This window comes from Terrapene carolina, unplaced genomic scaffold (genome assembly GCF_002925995.2).
Source record: "Terrapene carolina triunguis isolate 2854851 unplaced genomic scaffold, T_m_triunguis-2.0 Scaffold33715, whole genome shotgun sequence".
Classification (NCBI taxonomy): Eukaryota; Metazoa; Chordata; order Testudines; family Emydidae; genus Terrapene; species Terrapene triunguis.
The window spans coordinates 1,752,469-1,776,387 of NW_020698066.1; the positions used below are offsets into that span (position 1 = coordinate 1,752,469).

Here is a 23,919-nt window from a genome sequence, read left to right on the forward strand (position 1 = left end):
TTTATGAGATCATTATATGTTCTCAATTATAATGATGTAATAATAATACTATTGGTAAATTTGGTCCCCTAAAGCTAATTTAGCATTAAGGGACTCTCCTTCTGATTATCTAAAATATTATATGACCCTCTTTGATGTAGCACCTGAGCATCTTTCCCTATATAGTGAGGGGTATGTCCCATTTACTTTAATAGGAGGTTCATGAACATACATACAAGCAGATAGCACGGCTGAGTGTTTAGTTGTCACATTTTTATTCTCTACTTCTCAATCTGCTGAGGTCCAAATGTGGGACAAAAGAAAAGCCCTGACGGCTCAATACTGGACCCAGTTAATTTGGTATAACTTCTCTCACTGAGGGCAACATTGGAATCTAATAATAGTAGTGCTGGAAGCTTTAATCAGTGTAAATAATATATTGGCACAAATTGAGCTCTAGGTCCCAAATCAGTCCCTCTCATAATAAAAGGAGACTTTTAACAAGAGAAACTGAGTGTTTCTTCATGGAGAGTCCCACAGATCAGTTAATGGGTCTGAGAGATTTTTCCCCCTAAATTCTACACAGAAAAGCTATCCACAAACGTCTGTCTAGATCCCAATGGCTCTAGCCTCTGGATGTCCCCCAGATTTCTCGCAGTATTGTGTGAATGGAATCATGTTGCCAGAGAACTTTCAGGGCTCAGCTTTTACAGAGGTGAGAGGCTGGATCCATAAAACAGTAAATGCAGCCTAAGGCTCTGTGAACTTATCATTGTGTAGTACACCAGGCCAGGGAGGGGGCCCTGGCTGGCCCAGCTGAATGTCAACCTACTCCCTTAGCATGAACCCAGAACTACATGGGGAGCTCTCTTTAGGGCAAGGGTAGGGGATAGATACATAGTATTGCAGTGCCCTATTTATGAGCAGAGAGCAGTCCAGATTTGCACATGGAGAATTCCTCCATCTGTAGATCTAAGGAGACTCATTCTGGTCCCAGATCACCCAGGTGTAAATCCAGAGTAACTCCGCTGAAGCCAGTTAAATTAATCTGGTTTTACTGAGTACAGAATATGGCCTAATATCTATAACCTCAATTTCAAGATTCAGCTCTTCCCATTAATTTATAACAGAAAAGGCAGAATAGTACCAAGCTTGTGTATGATTCATGTAAATGAGAGACTAGAATGAGAGGAATGCTAAAGCTGTTCCTAGGTAAAACACCCGCCGTATAGTTCTGTATAAATGCTTTCTTTCGTTTATCTCCTCGAGATTATCAAGTTACTTTGAACTTTGTTCTTACTTTTCAGCTTTATAGTCATTAACAGAAAAATGCATATCTCTGCATATGCAGTGTTTTTCCCCCCGTGATCTCTGTGAGTTATATGTAGCATCTTGCTTTAGCATCGCAGCACACTAATAATAAGAAAGTAACCACAGTTTTATTTGTGTATCTCACGAACTTGAAAGTCTGTTAGTCAGCAGAAAACAATAACTAAGAATCACAAGATTGAGTGACCAAAATGCAAGCTTAATGTCATAGTAACTGATCTATTGTGGCTACCTGAAGGTGGGTCACCTGCATTGCCAGAGCTTTAGTTCCCAATAACAGTGTTTAGCTATTATCTAAGTCTTGGAGTGTTGTATTTATTGTCTCATTTTATTTTGTAGCCTGTTCAGGCTTTGCAGCCATCTTCCCAGTCAGTCCAATATCCAGCAGTTTCTTATCCACCCCAGCATCTCCTGCCAGTCTCTCCAACGCAGCAGTTTCCTGTGGTACTACAGATTTTTATTTATTTTTGTGGTGATTGTTGATGTGGGGTGGCTGAGGTGAGCATGTATATGTTTGACAGCAATGTGTAGGAATGCAGGGCAACTTGTGTTAAGGTCTTTGTAAATCTCTCTTTTATTCAAAACTTCTGGAATACTTTAGCATCTTATGTCCACAAAGTCTGGAGGAAAACCTCTCATGGATATGGTGAAAGACTTGTGTGACATGCTTGATTCGGAATCTGTAGAAACCATTGTACTCTAAATCCAACTGCTGGACTTATTCCATGATCATATTGGAGCACTTGGATAACAGAATATTTGTGAAAGAGCTGCAGCTCTAGAGGCATGTGATGTACTGTGCATCATGACAAAGCACTAATTGACATGGAGAATAAAAATAGTATACCTCTGGAGTCTGAATCTGGCCTGATGCTTACAAGGTTAAAATTATACTACTGTAGAGCAAAGCTGACATTTTAGTAGGCGGTACAAGATTCTTTTGTCCTCTGTCTTTCTCTCACATTTTTATTTGTGGCTGATATCCCCAAGCTAGAGATGTCACCTGGTCACGTTAAAAGATAGAAGCAAAATGGAATAATGCCTTTGGGGCCAAAATAGTACTACTAACACATAGGAGAAAAGCACTTCGTTTAAAGGCTCAGTAGTGGTTTATTCTACCCATCCACACACTGGAAACCCGGTAAAAAAATTGTCGTCATGCACAGCAGATGTATGTCCCAGTGCTAGCTCCCATGACAAATATGTGACCATCTGCTTCATAGTCTCTCATTCATAGAAATGGGTAGAAGTAGCTTAATAATGGTTAACTTATTCGCTGAATTCCTCATTTTTCTCTTTGTGAATTGTCATATTTTTTTTTTCAAATTCACTTGTTTAAAACTATTTGCCATCAAATCAATGGAAGCTGTGGATGCACCACGTTTCTGAAATTCAGACAACGAATTCAGGTACCTAAGTATGGATTCAGGAGCCTGGATTTAGGCACGCAGGACCAGATTCTGGCCTACAGTTTTGAGAATGATGGCCTATATCTGTTCCCAGATGGAATTAGTGTAAACCTTAAAAAATGAGATTTCTGCATGTGATTGTGAATTTGAAATTGGCTTACAACAAATATTCTGATGTATTTATTTAAAAATCCATACTTTCGTTTCAAAAACCCTGCCAGTGAATGCATTATGCTAGAATATTTTTGGAGAGTGAACATAATAGGAGTATAAACACAATCCAAGCAAATTCATTAAAAAATTCATAGGCATATTTGAGGAAAAAATTATTTGCGGTGTTTGTCCTCTTCAGTAACGGGGTGTGAGCAAGCAGTTGGGGAACATAGTGTGCATGTTTATGCACAATGCACTGATAATATTTTCTTACTTCTCGATGGAACGAAGCAAATATTAAGACAAATGGACCTATGTAGGCAAAGCCCTTAGGGCCAGATTTTTAAAGTTAGGCTCCTAACTCCCATTTATTTCACTGGGGCTTAGTCATTTAAATACCCTTTTAGAATTTCACTCTAAACCCTCACAGAGTCCTATTGAAGGAAATAGGATTCTGCTCAGGCACAGAGCTCCACTCACATGGATCCTTTTATAAGGTCAGGGCCTGATGCTATTTTACACCATTATACACATTAAGGGTATAATCTGGCTCCACTGAACACAAGGGAAGCATTGTCATTGACTTAATTAGGGGACAGGATTTCACCTTCTATGCCTATTTGGTATGTTGGTCCCTGCCCTAGCTAGATGGTGGCCCTAAGACTACTATATTACATGTTTATTAACACCAACTGCATAAAAAGTCTTTAACTAGCAGTTGAGAGCTGCAAACTGCTCAGTCTCCAGATTACAAATTTTTGCCTAATATTATATTAAAATGTATGGATTGGGATATTCAAAGGAATCAAGGGTGCCTCAATCACATTGAATTTCCCTTGGGATACTTACAAAATCCCAACTCTAGTTATTAGAGTACCCTTGGTTAAGGAATTCTGTGTTTGTGAGGGGAACCCACACTTACAAAGTAGTGCTTAGGTCCTTTCAGTTCAAAATGTGTCCCTTTGAAAGCTTTAGAGTTCACTAGTTTTTAGAATATGGGTAGGATCAAAGAATTCCAACCAATGAGGAGCTGCTGTTTCTCCATGTGGTGTAATTTACCTTACAGTCTGGAAGCATTTTTCAAGCCGTTTTCAGTGTTTTATTTTTATTTTCTATTTATTTTCTATCTATTTGTTGGTTACCCTGACTCGTTTGGTGGTGCATGAATTTATTTTCACCTGCCTCTCATGCTATTCTTAGAACCTGGCTTTTTGTTTTTCAAATGTCTACTGCAAAAATCATGTTGATAATTTTCAGCTGACTTTTGCCCCACAGCGAGATGACATGACAACACAATTTAGCCAGATGAGCTTAAGTCGTCAGTCATCAGGAGACAACCCTGAGTCGCCTTCTGGTCCTGTCTACCCATCACCTATTATACAGCCATCTGGCCAGCAGACTGGTTATGTCATGGCATCCCCAAGCCAGCAGCTTCCCCCAGGAAGTTTTACAGGTTCAGGTCCACCAGTATCCCAACAAGTACTGCAGCCTCCACCACCACCCCAGGGCTACGTACAGCAACCACCACCTGCTCAGGTAAGTAGAATTTTTACCTCTTTATTGTGAGTTTAGCACATAGCTCCAAACTCTGGGACCTCTGTATAGCATCATAAATGGAACATACAGCATAGACTTGGGGGTAACTGGAGAATATCTTTTCAAGGAATTCACAGCTACTGTGGAGCAGATTTTTTTGGCAGTGGGAAGTTTCCATCATTTCCGTTGTTTCATTGATTCCAACAACTCCTCCCTTCCCCCACCATCATTTTCTGAGCATTCATCTGTGTTCCAGGATGTATCTGTACATGAATATAAAGAAGGAGGGTGAACAAACATTCAGAGTCCCTTTTCTCCTGTGAGCCACATGCATGCTAGCAGAGGTAGCCATTCATCATATTTAATTGACTTGAACATGTAAGACACCACAGATCAGTAATTTTTACTGTCTTCCTGAAGACTGATTATGTTTTACTGTTCGCCACCAAACATCCATGGATGTCTCCTGGGTATCCTTGCAGAACACAGAAAGTGATTACTGTCAAGAAGTAAAATGCACCGATGATTTTCTGGCCCATTTTCAAGGTATACATTTTAAAAAGTCAAATTTCCAACTTAATTATAGAAAACTGCATTTAACGTGCAGCTTAAAATGATAAAATGTTATTAGTCGGGGGGGAGGGGGAGTTATTTTATCCTCTAGAAAAATATTTGTTTAAAAAAAATCCCATCAAACACTTTAGCATAAAATGATTTTAACCCGTGGTGTTATTTCTGTTCGTTATTCCTTATTGATAATACAACTGCAGTTGTTGGTATGTCTCTGCACTGTTGTAATAACAAAGAATGTGGGCTGCTAAGCTACTTTTAACAGCCCTGGGAGTTAATATTAGTACAGAAAATTAGAAGAGTAAGGGCTGTTCATGCCACAGAAGATACAGTGGCATATGATATTTCTTAGTCTAAATATTGTGCAGCTATTTGCCCCATATATGTAATTTCCTGAGTAAAGAGCTTGCAAAATATTTAATAGAGATAAAATATTTAGCAGAAAAGCTTGCTCTTTACATGTGGAATTTGCCTATTTGTCAAATTGTAAAAATTCCACAAAAGGGCAGTGTTATGAATTTATTTTATTATATAAAATATTACAAGAAATATTTTTCACTATGTAGCGATTTGCCAAATGTCAAAAATTTACAGGTGTGAATTTGGGGGACGGGGAGGGACAGAAGAAGTTGTAATATCCCCTTTTCCCCTACCCAAACTACATTATCTACATGAATAAGCAGAAAGCGAAAATCTTACAAGCTGTCCTGCGTTCCGTTCCCACATCTGTCACTAGCTTTTCTTAATACTATGTGTTCTATAACATTTTCAAGTATTATTCAACCAAACTTCAGAACGCTCCTAGTGAACTAGATAAATATGAGCCACTTCTGTTTTACAAACTGAGATTTAGAGAAGCTAAGAGATGTTTCATGGCTATTGCAGTGAGGCAGTGTTAGGATTAGAACATGGTCCCCTGGCTCAATGGGCCGTGTTGATGCTGCTGTACCACTGAGTGTGCCTTGTCAAGTCACTTAATCTTTCTGATCTTAAATTTCCAAATCTGTAAAATGGGGATAATACTACTTACCTACAGGTACCTGCCTACCTGTGGCTGGGATATTATAATCCTGTATATTTTTGGATTTCATGTATGGAAAACAACATTACCAACATTTCTAGGGCTGGTAGGGAAGTGGGGTGGGGGGGAGGCATTATGTTCTAATAGATTAGCCATAGGATTTTGTGTCAAGAAACCAGAGATCTAATTGTGCTTCTGACACTGGCTTACAGTGTGATGTTGTACATATCACTTAACTTCTGAGCCTCAGTTTCCATGTCTATAAGCAGGGGGTACTGGTGCTTATTTCAGAGGGGCGTTGTGAGACAATTAAATAATGTTAGTAGAATGTTTTTTTGGTGCAAAATATCAATAACGGATTAAGACTACCTTGGACCCGGATCCAGTCCAACCAAGGGGCCCCCCTGCAAAATTACCCATTCAACTGTGGCTTTCCTGCCTGTCACATCTGAGTCTCCAGTCACCATGGTGGACCTTAGACATTGGACATTTGGCTCCAAATATTGTGGATCTGTGAGCCCCCTCCCAGCATGGGGCCCAGAACTAGGGATCCTCCTTTAATTCAGATTTTCAAAGAATTGTTAAGTGGTGAAGATGGGAACTAAGAGCCTCCTGCTTCCCAATACTGTGTTCATTTCTCTAATCCGTGGGATTTGGGCAGGAGAGAGGACAGATACCAGCCGTCACCACCACCACCAGCAGCAACTTCTTAAAAATTCACAACTGTGAATTTTTGTGGGACAGTGGCTTTTAGAGTCTGCACAAGGTTAATTGTGAAGACTTTTCATTTGTCTGATATACAAAAAACTTGATATTTTGTGGAGAAAATAACAAATGACAAATTGGTGTTCATTTTTACAAAAACAAATTACGCCAGTTTTGCTCAGCTCTAATATTTAATTAAAGACTTTTTGAAAAGGTTTTCTCAAAAATGAGGTTTCAGTAGCACTGAACTGCAGGAACAAAGAAAAGTGTAACTCCATATGTTTCTGTACTATATTTTTTCATGATTTCTTCACTGTATGGGAAATTCTCAAATCAAAAGTAGATGTTCATTATCAGACTGAACATCTTTGTTTTTTGAAAGGATATTGTAGGTAACTGGGTAATTTTGCAGGGGTGCCCTTTGTTGGATTGGATCTGGGTCCAAGGTAGCCTCAATATGGTTAGCAACCTTTAAGAGGTACCGTTCTTCTGTATTATTATACACTATAATTAGTGATAGAATAAAACAAAAAAGTGTCCTGTGTACCCAGATGGAAAATATATTCCATATATCAATTGCATTACATGTCTCATATCATCTGTTATACAGTATAGTGTGTACATGGTCATCGATATATATTTTTAAACAAATTACCTAACTGACCATGTTTTAATTTAAAATATACGTACCATAAAATGCATTTTAAATAGTGTCACAATTAATATATATAAATATCCATGCGAGGCCTCTCATATTATGCAACCACTCAATCATCTGCTCTGAAGTTGCTGCTCAATTGTGTTCGTGTAGCTAAGCTGTCATTTTGAAGAATAATGCAAATTTCTTGCTGTCCTGGTTTTGAAGATAACCTTCAAAGTGTGAACCAAAAGTTAACCAATGTATGGATGTGTGTTCCTTACCTGTTCCAATCATGTCATGCCCCTTTGAATCCTTCTACTGACTTCCTTTTCCTCTGTGTGAACTTCAAACTTGTACTTGTTTTCAATGCGCTTCACAGCTCTTCCCCACTGTCGTACCATGGCATTTTTAATCACTTGTCACATTGGTATCTAAGCATCATGTATGAAAGCCTTGTATTGGTCCAACTGATTCAGAGAATGGATAGAGCTGCAAGGATGGCGACATAGAGCAGGTTCCTTAGCTCGAACCCACAGAACTGCTGATGGGGTGTGGAGCTCTTACGCAAAGGCCCTCTTCTACTGTAATTAAACTTTAATATACATGGAGATAGTTGCATTAGAGAGTAGCATCCCAGTACGGGGCTGGGATTCCCCTGGATTCATAGATTCCAAGGCCAGAAGGGACCACTGTGATCATCTAGTCGGACCCCCTGTATAACCCAGGCCATAGAACTTCCCCAAAACAATTCCTCGAACAGATCTTTTCGGAAAACCTCCAATCTTGATTTTAAAATTGCCAGTGATGGAGAATTCACCATAACCCTTGGTAAATTGTTCCAATGGTTAAGGCGTAAATTTTTAATGGTAAGAGTAATTATTACCAGTCTGAAGTTATCTAGCTTCAACTTCTAGCCACTGAATTGTGTTATACCTTTGTCTGCTAGATTGAAGAGCCTGTTATTAAATATTTGTTCCCCATGAAGATACTTACAGACTGTGATCAAGTCACCCCTTAACATTCTCTCTGTTAGACTCAAAGAGCTCCATCTGTTTAGCTCATCACTATAAGGCATGTTTTCTAATTGTTTAATCATTCTTGTGGCTCTTCTCTGAACCTTCTCCAATTTATCAACATCCTCCTTGAATTGTGGGCACCAGCACTGGACATAGTATTCCAGCAGTGCCAAATACAGAGGTAAAATAACCAACTCAGCTCCCACTTGAGATTCCCCTATTTGTGCATCCTAGGATGAGTAACAAACTGGAGATGTGGAATGGACTGAGTGGTCCGTAGACTGCAGATGTAGTGGATTGTTCTGAAACATAGCTATATAGCAGTGGCATTAATGGCTAGGAAGATGTTGCTTTGATAAAGTAGGGAAGCAAAATGGGACAAACCATGACCCATATGCTCTGTGTCACAAAGACCTACCCTATAAAATCAGCATCTTCCTAGCTACTATTGTCATTGCTGTGTAGCTGTTTCAAGTAGGCCTTGAAATCTGAATAACTGATCCAGGGTGAAAGCTGTTGTCCTCTGTAGGAGGAGAAGCAGAGAGACTAAATAAACCAGTTAAGATGCTTATGCATGCAAAATGTTATAATGCAATAATCAATGTAATGCAATCAATGTAAAAGCACTTCTATATCATAGAAGTTGCTGACAAATTTATACCAATATAACAGAGGCTTCAGTCTAAATGGCTAATTAGTTCCTGTAAATGTAGTGGCAATGAGGTTTCTAGTAGTTTTCCTCTGGTATCATGCCACTTGAATAAAGCAGAGCATTGAAAATTTGGGAGCAGGTCCAGTGAGAAAGAAGAAGAAAGAAAAAGTTGTCCAAGCCTGCAAGCCTAAAGATATCTTACATTTATATATTAAAGTTTAATTAATGCTGGCTTTATTGCTATTTCCAAGGCTTCCTTTCCCATTCTTCATCAAAAGAGGAACCGACAGTGATACATCTAAGGGGGAGGGGGGAGGGTGAGCCCTTTGTCTTCTTCTGCTTCCTCTTCCACCATTGCGTATTCTAAATCTGATTAACAGATTCATTATTCAGTAACATAAACATAATGATCTGTCGTTGTCAAGCCTGTCCTCTGTGGGCTTCGGCATCATTCTGTGAGAAATAAGTTCACTAGTGGAAACTAAGTACAGTGATCTGACTTTGCTTTTCTCCATTTCACTGGCAAATTCCTACTTTACTTTGCTTTCCATAGCCATAACTAGGCATTTTCTGTGCCTGGGACGAGCAAGCATATTTGCGTCCCATACTGTTTTTTCGTCATTTTTCCTCCCCATTTTTTGCCCCATCCCACCCCACCCAGCCCCTCCGGCTTTGCATCCTGGGCAGCTGCCCCGCTTGCCCGCCCTGGTTACGGCCCTGTCACAATAATACACGTCATCCATCCTCTGATGCTGACAGCCATTCTGACATGCTCATGGCCCAAGCACTCCAATAAAGGACCAGTTCTCCATGCTCAGTGAAAACATCACCAGCATCCTCTCCTGCACTGACTAAAGGGCAAATTGTCTCCTCTGCCTGCGTGATTGAGGGGATAAAAAAATTGCGCTGAACAAAGCGATAGTAACAGAAGCAGCATCCCTCATGGAAACAAATCATTCTTAGGAGAAGGGGATCCACAGATGAGAAGGACATCGGGCTTGGAGGATAGTAATGTTTCAGACACTGTACATCCATGGATTCTCTGATGGTGGTCACTCTGTGTTGTGGAAGCTTCTCAAAGGGTCGGGGACCCAGGGCCACTAGCAGGCAAGAAATTTACTCAAAAAGGATGCAAAAAGCCTCCATGCACGTGGTCCTTGACTCATGCTTGGGAATGTTCACTAGTTTTGGGGGACATACCCCCTTATTGTTCCACACAAGGGACTCTGTCCCCCTGAGAGAACAACTCTCAGATCATGAAATTTATTTTCCTGCTCTCAGCATGGGAGTAGTCAGCATAGAGGACAATAAGTCCCTAAATTAATACACAGGCAAGCCACCCAGGTGACTGGGAGGCATTTGTGTATCCAAAATCTCCATAGGTCAATGTAGATCCTGTAAATTCTCTTATGTAAGTGTAATTGCCATTAGCAGGGCCGACGAGATTGGGGGGGGGGAAGCCGGTACAAATTACCGGGGCCCGGCGGTCTGGAAGGGGGCCCGGCATCCGACTATGTTGCATATGTTTTTGTCTTTCTTGGTAGTTTCATTATTTTTAGTCGGTCCGCCCTTGCTGGGGGGCCCGAAAAATATTTTTTCACCGGGGCCCGAACCCCATTAGTGCTGATGGGAGTTACACATGCCTATAGAGAGAATTTATATTTTCCACCCCCCAGCAGAACTATGAAATATGATAACATTACAACTGGCTTCATTAACAATCTCTTGAGGAAGGTGTAAATTCAACTCTAACCAAATTTGTTGATAACATTTAGAATAGAAAACCTACATGCAGACAGAATCAAACTAAATTGACCAGGAGAGGTTAGGAGAGTGTAGTATGCTGAACAAAATGATTTTCAAATAAATGTAAAGTCCTGCACCTAGAGTGAGAAAGTAAACAGCACACCAACAAACTAGAGAAAACCTCTCTGGAAAGCCGTCTTAGAGGGACCCTAGGGTGCTGATAGACAGCAAATCAAATAGGAACAAAACAAGAAAAAGCCATTGCTGTTCACAGATCTCTCTATGTTATATAGGGGATCACATGAAATATGTCAAAGTGATAATGCCATTCTACATAGCACTGGTCTGAGTGTCCTTGGAATATTAGGCACAGTTCTGGCACAGTTTAGGATAGACAGGAAGAAAATATGTTGGAGAACAAAAGTTACATAAGGGTTGGATGACAAAATACATGGAGAGACTGAGTTAAGCTTAAATACCGTAGTTTAGAAATAATAATTTATTTATTAAATAATTCAATAAGTAAACTCAGGAAGGAAATGGTAGCCTATACATGGCTTCAGAATAACAACATAAATGAAGAAAGGTTTTTTTTCACAATGTTAGGAGGATTGAAGCAATGAGTTGAAGTTGAAGAAGGAAACATTTAGGTCCAGTGTACCCTAGAAAGGGTTTGCTGATATAGTTATATCTGTATAGCTATAAATCTATTGAGCTGTAGCGGCACACCCTCCAAGTTCAGGCAAAGCTTTGGCTAGTGTAGCTTATACTAATTCTCTGAATGAAATAAACTGTGCCAGCAAAAGTTTATAATGGAGACCTAGCCTTAGATTAGAAGAAAAGCTGTTAACATCAAGTACAGTTGGGCATTTCAGTAGACTAGCCGGGAGATGGTAATGATTTGTAGTCAAGCACAAGTAAAAGAAGATGTTTGTGGGATTGAGGTAGCGAGTAATTCTGCAAAGTGCAGGAGGTTCAGGATAGATGACGTAAGTGGTCTCCTTGGTATCTATGATTCTATGAATTCTGCTGTTCGTTAAAGTAATACCACAGTGGGCAAATATCAGGTTTGGATTACTTTTGGGGTGAAATCGTGTCTGTAGGCTGAAGGAGAGCTGTACAGAAGACAAATTAAAGTATGTCCTACAAGATCAATAAATCATTGATTGTCAGCCTAAAATCCACTTTAACCCATGTCTATATTCTATAACAAAAACGTCTATTCTTAGCAAGTCATCCATGCATGATTACTATCAAATTCAACCATTAATCACTCCAAATTAAATGATTTTCCATCTAATGCTCCATGCCACTAACATTTTTCAAAGTGATAGATTGCTGTACTGATAAGCTAGTAAATGGAGTATATAACAAATGTATTCAGTTCCAGTGAATTAAAAAAAAAAAAATCCTTGTAGCTACAGAGATGAGTTAGTTCATGGCTGTACAGTACTTTTAAAAATGTTAAGTGCTACTAAGTGTTATAGCAGTTATTAGAATGGGCTAAGCAGGCTCAACTAAAACTTCAGTTCCAGACCTAAACTGTTTGGGCTACGTTTTTAATTTGATACCTATGAACTTTCCATACAATGATTAATGGCAAGAGGTAACTCATATTGTTCTCAGATGGCCATTTATTTTTAAAAGTTTTAAGAGTTTAGCCTCTTTTACCCGTGTGAGTTTCCTCACTAACCTTGACCTGCTGGGGTAAAATTAGATCATGCATTTAAAACTGGGATTTTTCAACTCCAGACAGTTAGATCTGGGGACAAATGTTCTTACACTATGCCCATCGCTCGTATTGCAGTATTCAAAGGTAAAGCACAGTTCAAAGGCAGGCTACAATTTAGCATTACTCCACGTTATTCAGAGCTGGAATAGCTCAAAACATGTTCAGATTAAAGCATTCATGGTTTGATTATGGCTGGTTGTACCTGACAAAACAAAGCAACAGTATTTACATGGGTTCAAAAGAAAAACAAAGATTTGATATCTGATCCTCTAAATTTTGCCAGTTTGCCTGGAGTTCTCTTCCCTTCAGAGACCTCCCCCAGTCCAGGTTCCCTGATTCTCAGTTTCCCTTCTCCTTATAATTCGTTCAGTCCTCTCCCCACTTCCCATCTATGGTTCACCCTCATAAACTGTGTCCTCCCCTCACTTTCCTCCTTGTAGTTCTTCCTGTTCTCTTTTTCCTGTAGTTATCACCATTTTGTAAAACAGTGTCCACTGGGAAACTTTTGTGAGAGTTTTCGTACAGAGCTATAGAAACATTAGCCAAAATGGCACATCTTGAGGTGATTATGTAGTGGGTAAAAAATTTCATTAGACCCCTTTCAAGTGCCAGCCTGGCACTGTGTGTGTATTTCTGTAACTTAGTTCTGTTGCTCTTGGTAGTTTTTCTCTGGTGATAAAGAGCCTTGTATCTCTGAGATTTTTAGCTTGTTTTTAAAGGGATTCTGTTGGCTCTTTAAATACCTGTCATATATGGCCTTATTCTGTTTACTGTTACTCTCACTGAGCAATACTCCATGAGTAGTCCGGTTATCTCCGGTGGAATTACTCCTGAGCTAAGGTACTGTTCAGCATGAATAAAGGTGGCAGAATCTGACCCACATGTACTAATTCCTGTTGTATTAAAAATAAAAAACATTTGTGTCTCTTTTTTGAAACAGGCCAAATACTAAATGTGGAAACCAATATTATTCCATTGGTTTATAAAGAAGCACAGACAGACATTTCAAATAGTCTAAGAACAACAACAACAAAAGTTCTCTTGAAGATCTTGTAGAGGGGCCCCTGTATACTTTATATTTTATCTTACTAACCATCATAGAATTGCTCCAAATGTGGAGTGCTATTGAACTCACTAAGGGCCAGCGCAAACTGTTTAGCTCCGATGTCTCTGTAATGGTGATGACGAGTGTGCAAGAAAAGTCACTGTGTTCAGTTGCCCTCAAACTTGCATTTTCCAATGTGTGGGGAGGCAGTTGAGTATACTCTGTTCTGTAACATACAATAGCTAGCAACACTAGCTGACTCAATACCTACTAAAAGCTTTTGCAAGAGGAGGGATGCTAATCATTTTTAATCCATAATATATTCCTGCCAAATGTGCTAGAAGCTTTAAAGGGAGAGATTCATGCAGGTAAGCACTTATCCATTAAAAAGGGATAGGCTGACAATGGAGACTCTCTTTCATACATACAAATATCTCACTTTCATACAACATGCACATTTTGACTCCAGGCCATTTCTGCTCTCAGTTGTCCATTTAATATCTTCCCCAGAGTTTATTTAATTGTTTTCCATATGGTCTACAATACATTCATATTAGCATTATAATTTTGTGCAATATGGTACTTCTGTGATATTTTTTTTTGGTCTTTTGTTTATATGTAACATTGCTTACACGGTTTTTAAAAATAACTGCTATTTCTCTCTGCTTCTGTCTGTGACATTAAATTAGTTGAGAACAAAGTAATTCAGTATTTGAAGAACATTGGTATTCATGTTCCTGCTTCATTTAGGGTTTTTCAACTTACACACTAACATTGTTTAATCCTTAAGACATGGATAATCACATTGCAAGAGAAAATTGGAACTAAGTGACAGTGCTTGAAAATGTACTATGCAAATCTTTTCTTTTGATTACAGTAAAACTAAACTACTTCACCTGACTTTTTTCTGTATGTCTTCAGTTTCTGTCATAAGTACTAAGTCAGTGTTTTTGCTTTCCACAGATGCCAGTGTATTACTACCCATCTGGTCAATACCCTACCTCAGCAACTCAGCAGTATAGACCCATTGCCTCAGTTCAGTACAATGCACAGCGGAGTCAACAAATACCCCAGACTGCACAGCAAGCAGGTATTTGCATCTGTTACTCATTTCTTCAGCGGTTTGTGTTGCATTTACTGATGAACCTATTGATCGTACTTTAATTTTGGGCTTGAAAAGCTAGCATTGGAAATTGGCCATTTAAGTAAGTTGAAACAGTCAAAAAACAATTTTGCTTGGAAAGCCATACCATGCAAGAAAGGAAAGCATGCTTCAGTGCTGTCATCTAGCATGCGTCCCACAGCGTGGTTCTTCCTGCATTAATACGTTACGTCTTGGATCAGAAGTAAGACAAGTGGCAAATTACTGTGATCATTCATGCTTCATTTGAAAGCCAAGAGTTACATTTTATTGCCTTCATCGTATGTGGTCCCTAAACATTTTAAAAACAAAAAACCAGTAATGGAAACATTTTGGGGGCATTCTGCTCTGCAAAGCTGAAACTGTATCTGTGATGTGGCGCCAGCCAGATAAAAGGCAGTCTTTACCTTGGTAATATTCCACTATTTTCCTCCTTTTGAGGTTAGTGTTCATGAAAACAGCAGGCAATGAGGTGCTCTAGAGTCTGTGTGGCACCCACTTGGATGTTAGCTCCCTGAAGCGATGGGCAGTTGGAAGGGGGGCCGTTACACTGTAAGAGAGTGAGTAGCAGGTCTCACAGTGAACCGGTCTCTTTTCCTACTGTGTCATGCCACTCCTAATTAAACCATATTAAGGATGGGGGAGACAGAGTGAGACTGATCTTGGTTGATTTATTTGTGCTGGTGCGAGGTTCTTTGTGTTCCTAATGAATAAACAGAGCTTCTGTAAAAATCATTGATTGTCTGTTTCTCCAGTGCAAACCTCCCCCATGCTGTGTCTCAGACAAGTATTAACTTTGGTAGGAGGGATTGTTTTGCCACAGGGTACACAATCGTAATTGTGTCATGTAGGATAAAGCGCGCTGTCTGTCTGTCTGTCTATTACTATCTAGCTCCAGAAATGCAAATGGTTTGATAAAATTTTCTGTGTATTTTGTGGTGGTGTTTTTTTTTTTTTTTTTTTTTTTTTAATGGAAAATCAGCTTCTCTGCCAAGGCTTTGATCCACAACTCCTTTAAGATAAAAGTCAATAGCATAGACATGAGAGATGGAAAAGATCTCTGGGGTCATCCAGCCTACTCCCAATCTCTTTAAGGTGACCGCCGATGGGCTTGTCACACTTTATTAGGTGTTCATAGAAAAAAAGCCATAGCTATACACAGTTATGATTGATTTGAATGATCAATGGCTCTTCTTTTAAAGCTGTCCTGTGTTCTAATAAAACAGGTGTTGGTTTTGGTCACTGTGGCTGGTAGGGCGCTTACTGTCAGATTTCATAGCTTTGGGAGAATACAATTCTCAGAGAGATGTAATATTCCATAAAGGCCATCTATCTCTTCTAATTTATCTTGTCTTACAGTATGGTATCCTATTTATTATCCATATACAGTAGATCTTTGAACCTAAGTGCAGATTGAATTGTATGGTACTATTTTGGTTGACTGTGTTGTTATAAAATCATATTTACTCTATCAGTTAAATGGTAGATCAGTAATGTGAAAGTTATGGTAATTAAAGTACACATGGGACACATTCTGAAATGCATCAGCAAATTTTTCTCAGAAAATTCAACTATCTGATCTTCAGAGACACTATCTGAATACCAGGTTTAATTATATACCATAGTGTAGTAACCATTGTGTTTGGGTACAGACTACGTAGCGACATCAGTTGTATTTTTGCTTATGTGTTTTTCATATTGTTTTTACCTATGTGTGCGCCAAGGAGTTAAGTTACTACAAGAAAAATCTCTTGAGTTGGGAAAATTGTCAGTATCTTTAAAATTCCTCCTTTCAATTATTGACAACTCCATTGGAAAAATAATTATTACATCATGTCAACATTCTGTGGTGAGAGTTTTTAGTATTTCTTTGATGGTTGTTTTAAATCTTTACCCATTGCCCAGGTTCTAAGCCTTACTTTAGAATCAACTCTTTTAAATGGGTCCTAGCTATGGGCCAGATTGAACCCTCTCATAGAGATATTTACATGAGGGGAATAGGGGTGCCAGGAAACTCCACAAAGAAAATCTTGCAGTTTCCTACAGACCTTCTCTTTAAGTGAGAGAGATTAGGGGACAAGGCATGGGGGGCCGACCTCCCAATCTTGCTGACCCTTCAAATTCACAGGGAGGGGAATCCAAAGTCCCATGCACAAGGTCAGCCCCTCCATGCTGCTGTTGAGACACCATCGCTCCTGTTGGAGTCATGCTCTATTGGGAACGAATCCTGGGCCATCACAACAGCCGCTGTGTGAAGAAGAGTTAACTGAAGGACAGATACCCAAAAGGTTTTCCTCTGCCTTTGTGGGAGAGAGCTCCACAGAGTGTACCTTCTGCAGCCCCTTAGGGAGCCAGAACCTAAGGAGACTGAGCTCAGAGAGGGACTTCAGTGGAGTGAGGTAGAGAGGAGGATGCTGTGAAGTCAGTGCTCTCTTACCCCTACCTTCCAGAACTCCAGGGTGATCCACCTCACCTGCTTCCTCTCTGCTTGAAGAAGCAGGGAGGATACTTAGGTCCGATGGTTTTTTCCTTGATTTTTGTAACTGAACTGACTCATGCCCTCAAATTTTCACTCATATTTATAAAGGTAAATCTAATTATCTGCAGAGATGCATTTTCTTCCATTACCTGAAGCAATATTGATATCCATCTTACTATCGACTTATGCTTTGAAATGTCTGAAAATGCCTCTGAGAAGGTAAGTACGGAGTGACAGAAGCTTTTCTTGGGCATTAACTATATATTTAGATGATATTTTCTTTATACTTGTAGCCAGTGAATAAATGGGTAAGGATTGATTATTCTAATTTTTTCATGTTCCTTCACTTCACATAGCATTTGGAAAGTCACTAATCTTCTGGAGTTTGATTGATGGATATAAATTATGTTTCAGGAAATATAATAAAGTACATTGCTTATGTTACAAATTTACTGCAGGCTATTCGCTAGACATTCAAACTCTGGGGGGAAAAAACTCCTTTGGATATCCATTCAACAACTGCAGGAACATACGATCACTTAACACCAAATACCTTTCTGAGCTATGCTACTTTGGGTTGGCTAAGTACGTGTTCCAATCAAAAGGCAAATATTTTAAGCTTTATGCAGTGTTGCAGGAAATTACCTTCAAATGTAGAATTAAGGGCCAAGATTGAGGTTAGCATATGAGCAGAATGTGAGGCAGCCATGGCTAAGCAGGGAAGTTTAAAAGAGACATACAGATGGCCGCAGAGAGAGCGGAAGAAGATTGTGTGAGAGTGAACAAAGGAGGCAGACATGAATGAGGCAGATGAAAAGATTATTCCTGAAACTTCTTCCCTGAAGATTTAGCACTATTTGCTGCTGGTGAGAGAAAACTGCTGCAATATAGAGAGGCATATGGGAGTCAGAGTTGTGTGCCTACCCGTAGAATAACGAATGTGGCCAGGGACATGTTGGGAGCCTCAAGAGCTCAAAGAATATTTTATTAAAATAAGAAAGTTTGCCTGCCCAGGAGGGTTTTGGAAGCTTTCATAGCTCTGGCAAGGTGTTGAGGTCTGTCGTTTTCCCACTTTGGGCTCCAGAGGGTAAGGTTTGATCTAATGCCAGCAATTTGTTTTTGTTTTTCTTAGAAAAGGTCTCTTTATGAGTGGAGCAATAATGATGACTTTTACAGCAAACGGCTAAAGTAAAATGTCAGTACAGCATCTTTAATGGCTAAGGGACTCTGTATTCTCTCATGGTTGTGTGAAAAGAGAGCAATATGAAGTTAAAATGGCTCCAGGGCAGAAAAAAAGATGAGCTCACCTGAAATTAGATTAGGATCTAACAGCGATAAATCATTTGGCGAGAGGGATGAGAACTGTTGATGGATAGATAGATAGATAGACATATTTTATAGTGCTGCCTAGTATGAGAAGATAAGTGACCCATTTCTTGCAAGAGGCAGCTTCACAGAAGGTTTCCCATAGAAACCTTTTGTCGTTTACAGTATATTAATTTAAATTCAGCATGAAACCACTAAGAGACAGCCTTACCAGTGTTGCTTATTACAGAGCAGTGATGTAGCCTTTGAAATGCTTAGTTTTACTTCATATAAATAAATAATTTGTTGTTCTTCTTCATTGCATTTCCTCCGCACCAGCCCTTGGGCCCGATCCTGCAAAATGCAAAGATCCTAGAAGTCAATTAAAGTGTTGCCATTAACTTAATGAGAGCAGGGTCAAGCCATTGGCTAGTACACAGTACATGCACAGTACATTTTTTAATGAATCATTAGAATATTTTCAAATGATTTTTCTCAAAAAATAATAATTATATGTAGGAGTACTCTCTTGATGTGTTCATCTTTGAGCTTTATAGTAAAGAACATTGCCTTCATTTTCTTTGAAAATCACGATCTAAAATCTGTACAGGTCTGGGCTCAAGTGAACGTTGATAGTAATGATGTAATGTAAATGTCTGTGTTGTGACAAGGAATTTCTGTAATTTTTAGAACTTCCCAAATATATCTCCGTATTCCTTGAACTATGGAGTTTAGTCTCTCTCTGGTCAATGAACATTTACCACTCTTTGATGTTGTCTCATCTCGCTAATATTTCAATATAAAGAATACTGGCCATTTCAAGCAAATAGATGTACCGGTATCTCTTTTTGTACCATGGAACGCCTGGTTTCTTGACTGAGTGAAATGATATTTCTGTATTCTCATACAGCAGTACTAGAGAATTGCATCTCGGCCACTATCAGCAAGTATTTTATTCTTTAATATAAGTGTCTCGGTGGTAGTAGTAGTTTGAAAGCATTTGAGCTTCGTTCTTGTCCTTGGATGATAAAATGGAAATGTATTCAGTAATGAACATTTGTATTTTACCATAGTTGATAAAATCAGCAAAGGGAATGATTTATATCAGTGTGTTGGTGTATTTATTTTCAAAATAATAATGCTTAGCACTGAGAGTATATTTCATTTTTAAAGTGCTTTACAAATATGAACTGATGAAGCCTCACAAACACCACTTTGGGGTAGGTAAGTATTATTATGCCCATTCACAGATGAAGAAGAATCTGAAGTGGACAAGCCATTTACTTCCTCTGTCTCACTGTCCACTATATATGTAATATATCAGACCTGTTCCCGACAATGTGTGATGGAGCTTTGCTGGATCACTTTATATACATCACTTTGTCTGGGCTATAGTTTAACCATGACAGTTAGTCTGGCTGATCACGTGCCCTCCTCACTGGCAAGTTGTGATATAAACAGTGACCAGTGCTTAATTTGCGCCAGGGCTTGCCAGGACTGAGTCCCAGCCCCTCTTTGCTGGGCAATTCATAGCCCCAGCACCTCTGGGCTTGCTGCATCAGTTATGAATGTAAAAAACTTGCTTGAGCCCTGGCACCTAATTGCTTGAGGCCCAGTACCTCTTTCATTACAAATTAAGCACTGACAGTAACTAAATCCTACAGTACCGTCTTGAGCTCAGTAATGAAGACTATCTATTGAGCAAATCAAAGCCTAAGCACTATTGTGTTTGGTTGGAATACCTTGCTGCTAAAACTTTTCAGAAACTTAACAAGCCTACAGAGATTAACACGGGGTTGGATGTAATTGGATTTTTGTTCTGTAATTCTGTTTGAATATACAGATTTTAGGATTTCGTAGGCATTTGAGACCCAGTAAACATTGCCATTATAACTCCTTTCAATTTGCATAAAGTCGCCAATTCCTATTCAAATCTGCCTGCGTTGCTCCAACATGTTATCCTTCTCTTTTTTTAATCATCACTGCTTTTTCCTGAAAAGCAGAACAATTGACTGAATACAGTAGCACCTCTGTCAAAAGAATGTAATTATGGGAGGCAGATATATATATTTGAAAACTACATGGATGCAGTGGTTCCTTTTATGATAGGTATGCATTGATATTCTGTCAACAGCAAATGTTTGTCTCAAAGGAGGGGTAATATTTCTGTTGTAATACCATATTGTTAGCATTTACAGTCTCCGGTAAGAAAGAAAGGGTTTTGCCTCTTTAATGTTGCTCTAAAACAGGTTTTAAGCTGGGCAAGATGTACCTTAATGAAGCTATAAATGTGTTTAACTAGAATAATTGAGTCAAACTGACAATGAAATAATGCTTAAGCTAAGCTAAAATTCAGTCAGGTGTCAGCATAATTGAAGGGTTTTTATCTTCAGATTTCCTCTACTCCTCGTTGTCTACTTAAAGTATCTTCCACTATAAACTTTTCTTTTTCTTTTTTTGTAAAGTGTCAGGCTTAAAAAATAAAATGATTTGATTTGCCATCAGGGTCGTTACAGAACCTTCCAAAGAAGGATTGCAGCTTTGTACCTTCATTAGCAGCCTGACGAGCAAGATCTCATGGTCCATGACAGATTTGTTTACATTATTCCATCTGTATTTTACAGGACATTCTTTGTACTTATACAAGCAGTAAATAACTTGTATTTATTTTTAAATAGCTCATCCAGAGAAAGTAATTCCTTAGTGGTAATTGTTCACTGCACTAATGAAACAGAATTGTACTTCCGGTGTCCATTTATGTTTGATAATCAAAACAGTAAGGGCTACATTTATCAAACCCTGTTTCCCACTGAGAGAGCCTTGTGAGGTACATTTCTTATTTTCATGAAGGCTTGAAAGAAGGAAGATGGACATCAGAATTATAGTCTTACGGCACCATGTTTTAGTATCATATACTGCTGCATTATACTAGCACTGGTATAGCACTCTACCACTTCAGAGCACTTCATAAACATTTACTGACTAATGCTCACAATGCTCTGGTGAAGAACAGTAGGTAAGTGTTGTTCCTGTAATACTGGTGGAGACACTGACAGAGAGTACAATAATGTACTCTCAAGACCTCTTATCAAGTCAATGGGAAAGCCAGGACTAGAATTTAGATGTTCTTAGCCCCTCATGAAATCATGTCTTCCTTCTAAGTTTAAGAGCACAGTCATACCACACAAGCGCTCAGCACATTCAATGTTAAATAATATGGTGATTTAGTCATGTGATTTTTGGTTAAGATCAAAGGTAGTCCTGCTGCTAAACTCGCTGCTGCACATTTCACTTGGAAAATTCAGAGGTAAGAGCAACATTTTTATTGAAAGACGATTGCTTCTCATTCAACAGACTAGCTTAATTATTCATTTTGTACACAAAGAGGAAGCTAGGAATGAGGAGAAAATACACCTACACTCTGAACGCTGAAAGAACCATAGGTAGGTCAAGTGCAGTTTGTGTGGGGTTTTCAAGTCCCACCAGCAGTAGTTAAAATGGCAGTCATTTTGAAAGTTTCTGATGAAATGTCAGGAATTTCACAGTAATATATTGATTCTCTAATCAATAGGCATGTGCTAATCCTGTATCAGTTACTGTCCATGAACAAATCTAGGGAGGAACAGCCAGCTAAGAAAAACATGCAAAGTAGATAGGCTCTTTAGTGTTGTCCACTCTATGAGTGCTGGATATGGAGAGACACCTGATGGCATTCAACAGCTGGCATGAACAGTCTTGTTTGTATTTATTGCATCTGAATCCTGTCTCCTCTCTGCCGTGAGGGACACTACATAATCGCTATTGCAAATTTATCACTCAGTCAATGCACAATGCTCCCATTGCTGCCAATGGAATTTTTCAGCACTGAGCAATTGAAAGGTTTATATATGAAGCTCTTTGAGGCAAGGACTGTTTGCATATTTATTTCTACACTAGCCTTTCCCCCCTAAAACTTCCCACCATTGCTATCACCAGTGTAACTCCAATGGTTGTACCAATGGTGGGAGTGCCAGTACAGAGTGGCTGTTGGCATCTCACTCACCACATCCTCTAACCCTGCTCACAGCAGGTCTAGACAATGCTTTTGTTGAAATGCCAACAGCTGGTGCATTGCCTACATTAGCACTCCCAATGGTGGGAAATTTTAGGTGGGGGACAGTCAGTTTAGTCAAGGTTTTTGTGTCTGGTACAGTACAAAACACATTGTTCACATTTAACAAGTTTGTGTTTGTTTAAGTGTACAATAGAGATCAGCAATGCAGATAGGAAGGGAGACTTTTGCCTCACATTTGCGATATTTGCTTAAACTCCTAAAACGTTCATCAATACAAATTGTGAAATAGAAGAATTGTTTTGATTTGGGTACTGAGGGGAAGAGTGTGCACACTGTAGGTGACTAGAACAAAGTGTGTTCAGTATTTTAGCACAGACACGTGAGAGAGATCTCCTGTGTAATTGAAGCAATATCTCAGGGGCCAATCCCACAATCCTGATACAAGTAAAATGGTGTTCAAGTGAAGTCAGTGGGAGTTTTGCCTACACATAATGCAAGAATAACAGTGCTTACTTGTACAAATTCCAGGATATTTTCATTTTGATTTGCCATCCGAGGTAAAACAGTAACAATGTTTAAAAAATGAATTTGAATTCTATGTTTCATATCCCAAATCCAATTGAAATATTTCCTAATAACAATCTTTTTATTTTTACTATGCCTTCCTCTAAAAAAGAGAGAGATGGGAACCTTCATATCGCTAACCTGCCATTTCTTAGAATTATGCTGTTATATTGTTTAGTATTGTCTTAATTTCCCTTTGTTTTCAAATGACATGACACATTCTGAGAATGTGTATGTGAATGAAGCAGCTTCTCTGATTATTCCCAAACAAAGGAGATGGTTTCCCTAGCAACAGAAGGAAAACCTCTCCAAATAGTTTCTCACCTCTTCTTCAGGGTCTGTTCCATTCTGCAGTTTGCTCATCATTTGCTAAAGCAGATACCATTCCTGCAGAAAGAGCTAGATGAAATTCAAAGTGGTTAGTAGCAACAACTGTTTTTGGCCACGAAAGTAAATGTTGAATTTGCTGTCTGAGTGCCCATCTTTAACAATGGCTTGATTGTTTCTGTTATTACTACAGAGTTCCTGTGAATTCATATTTATGGTTTAGAAGAAGTACTGTCTGATTTTAAGAAAGAATGTAAGTGGCCTTTTTTCCTGTACAAGTACGGTCCTGATGTATGAATTTAGTAGGAGCCCCGGTGGATTTTCAGTGGCATTTATAATTATGGAAAATGGATTTTCAGGTTGTGGACACTGGTGAGGATCCCCTAAACCAATGGTTCTCAACCCGTGGGCCACTTGTGGCCCCATCAGCACACAGCTGTGGCTCATGTGACACCCTCAGGCCATACAGGTAATATATATATATTGTATGGATGTGGCCCACATAACACACAGAGA

The 23,919-nt window shown here is 39.1% G+C and overlaps 1 protein-coding gene across 5 annotated transcripts in view; it reads left to right on the forward strand.

Moving 5' to 3' along the window:
• The window catches only part of LOC112112032 (cAMP-regulated phosphoprotein 21), a 265,123-nt gene that overhangs the window by 188,507 nt on the left and 52,697 nt on the right, over window positions 1-23,919 (forward strand). For all 5 annotated transcript variants that reach the window (XM_026663466.2, XM_026663467.1, XM_026663465.2 and 2 more), the window contains 3 exons: window positions 1,648-1,752; window positions 4,146-4,406; window positions 14,497-14,623. In XM_026663466.2, coding sequence (XP_026519251.1) covers window positions 1,648-1,752; window positions 4,146-4,406; window positions 14,497-14,623 — 493 coding nt within the window. The remainder of the gene's footprint in view (window positions 1-1,647; window positions 1,753-4,145; window positions 4,407-14,496; window positions 14,624-23,919) is intronic.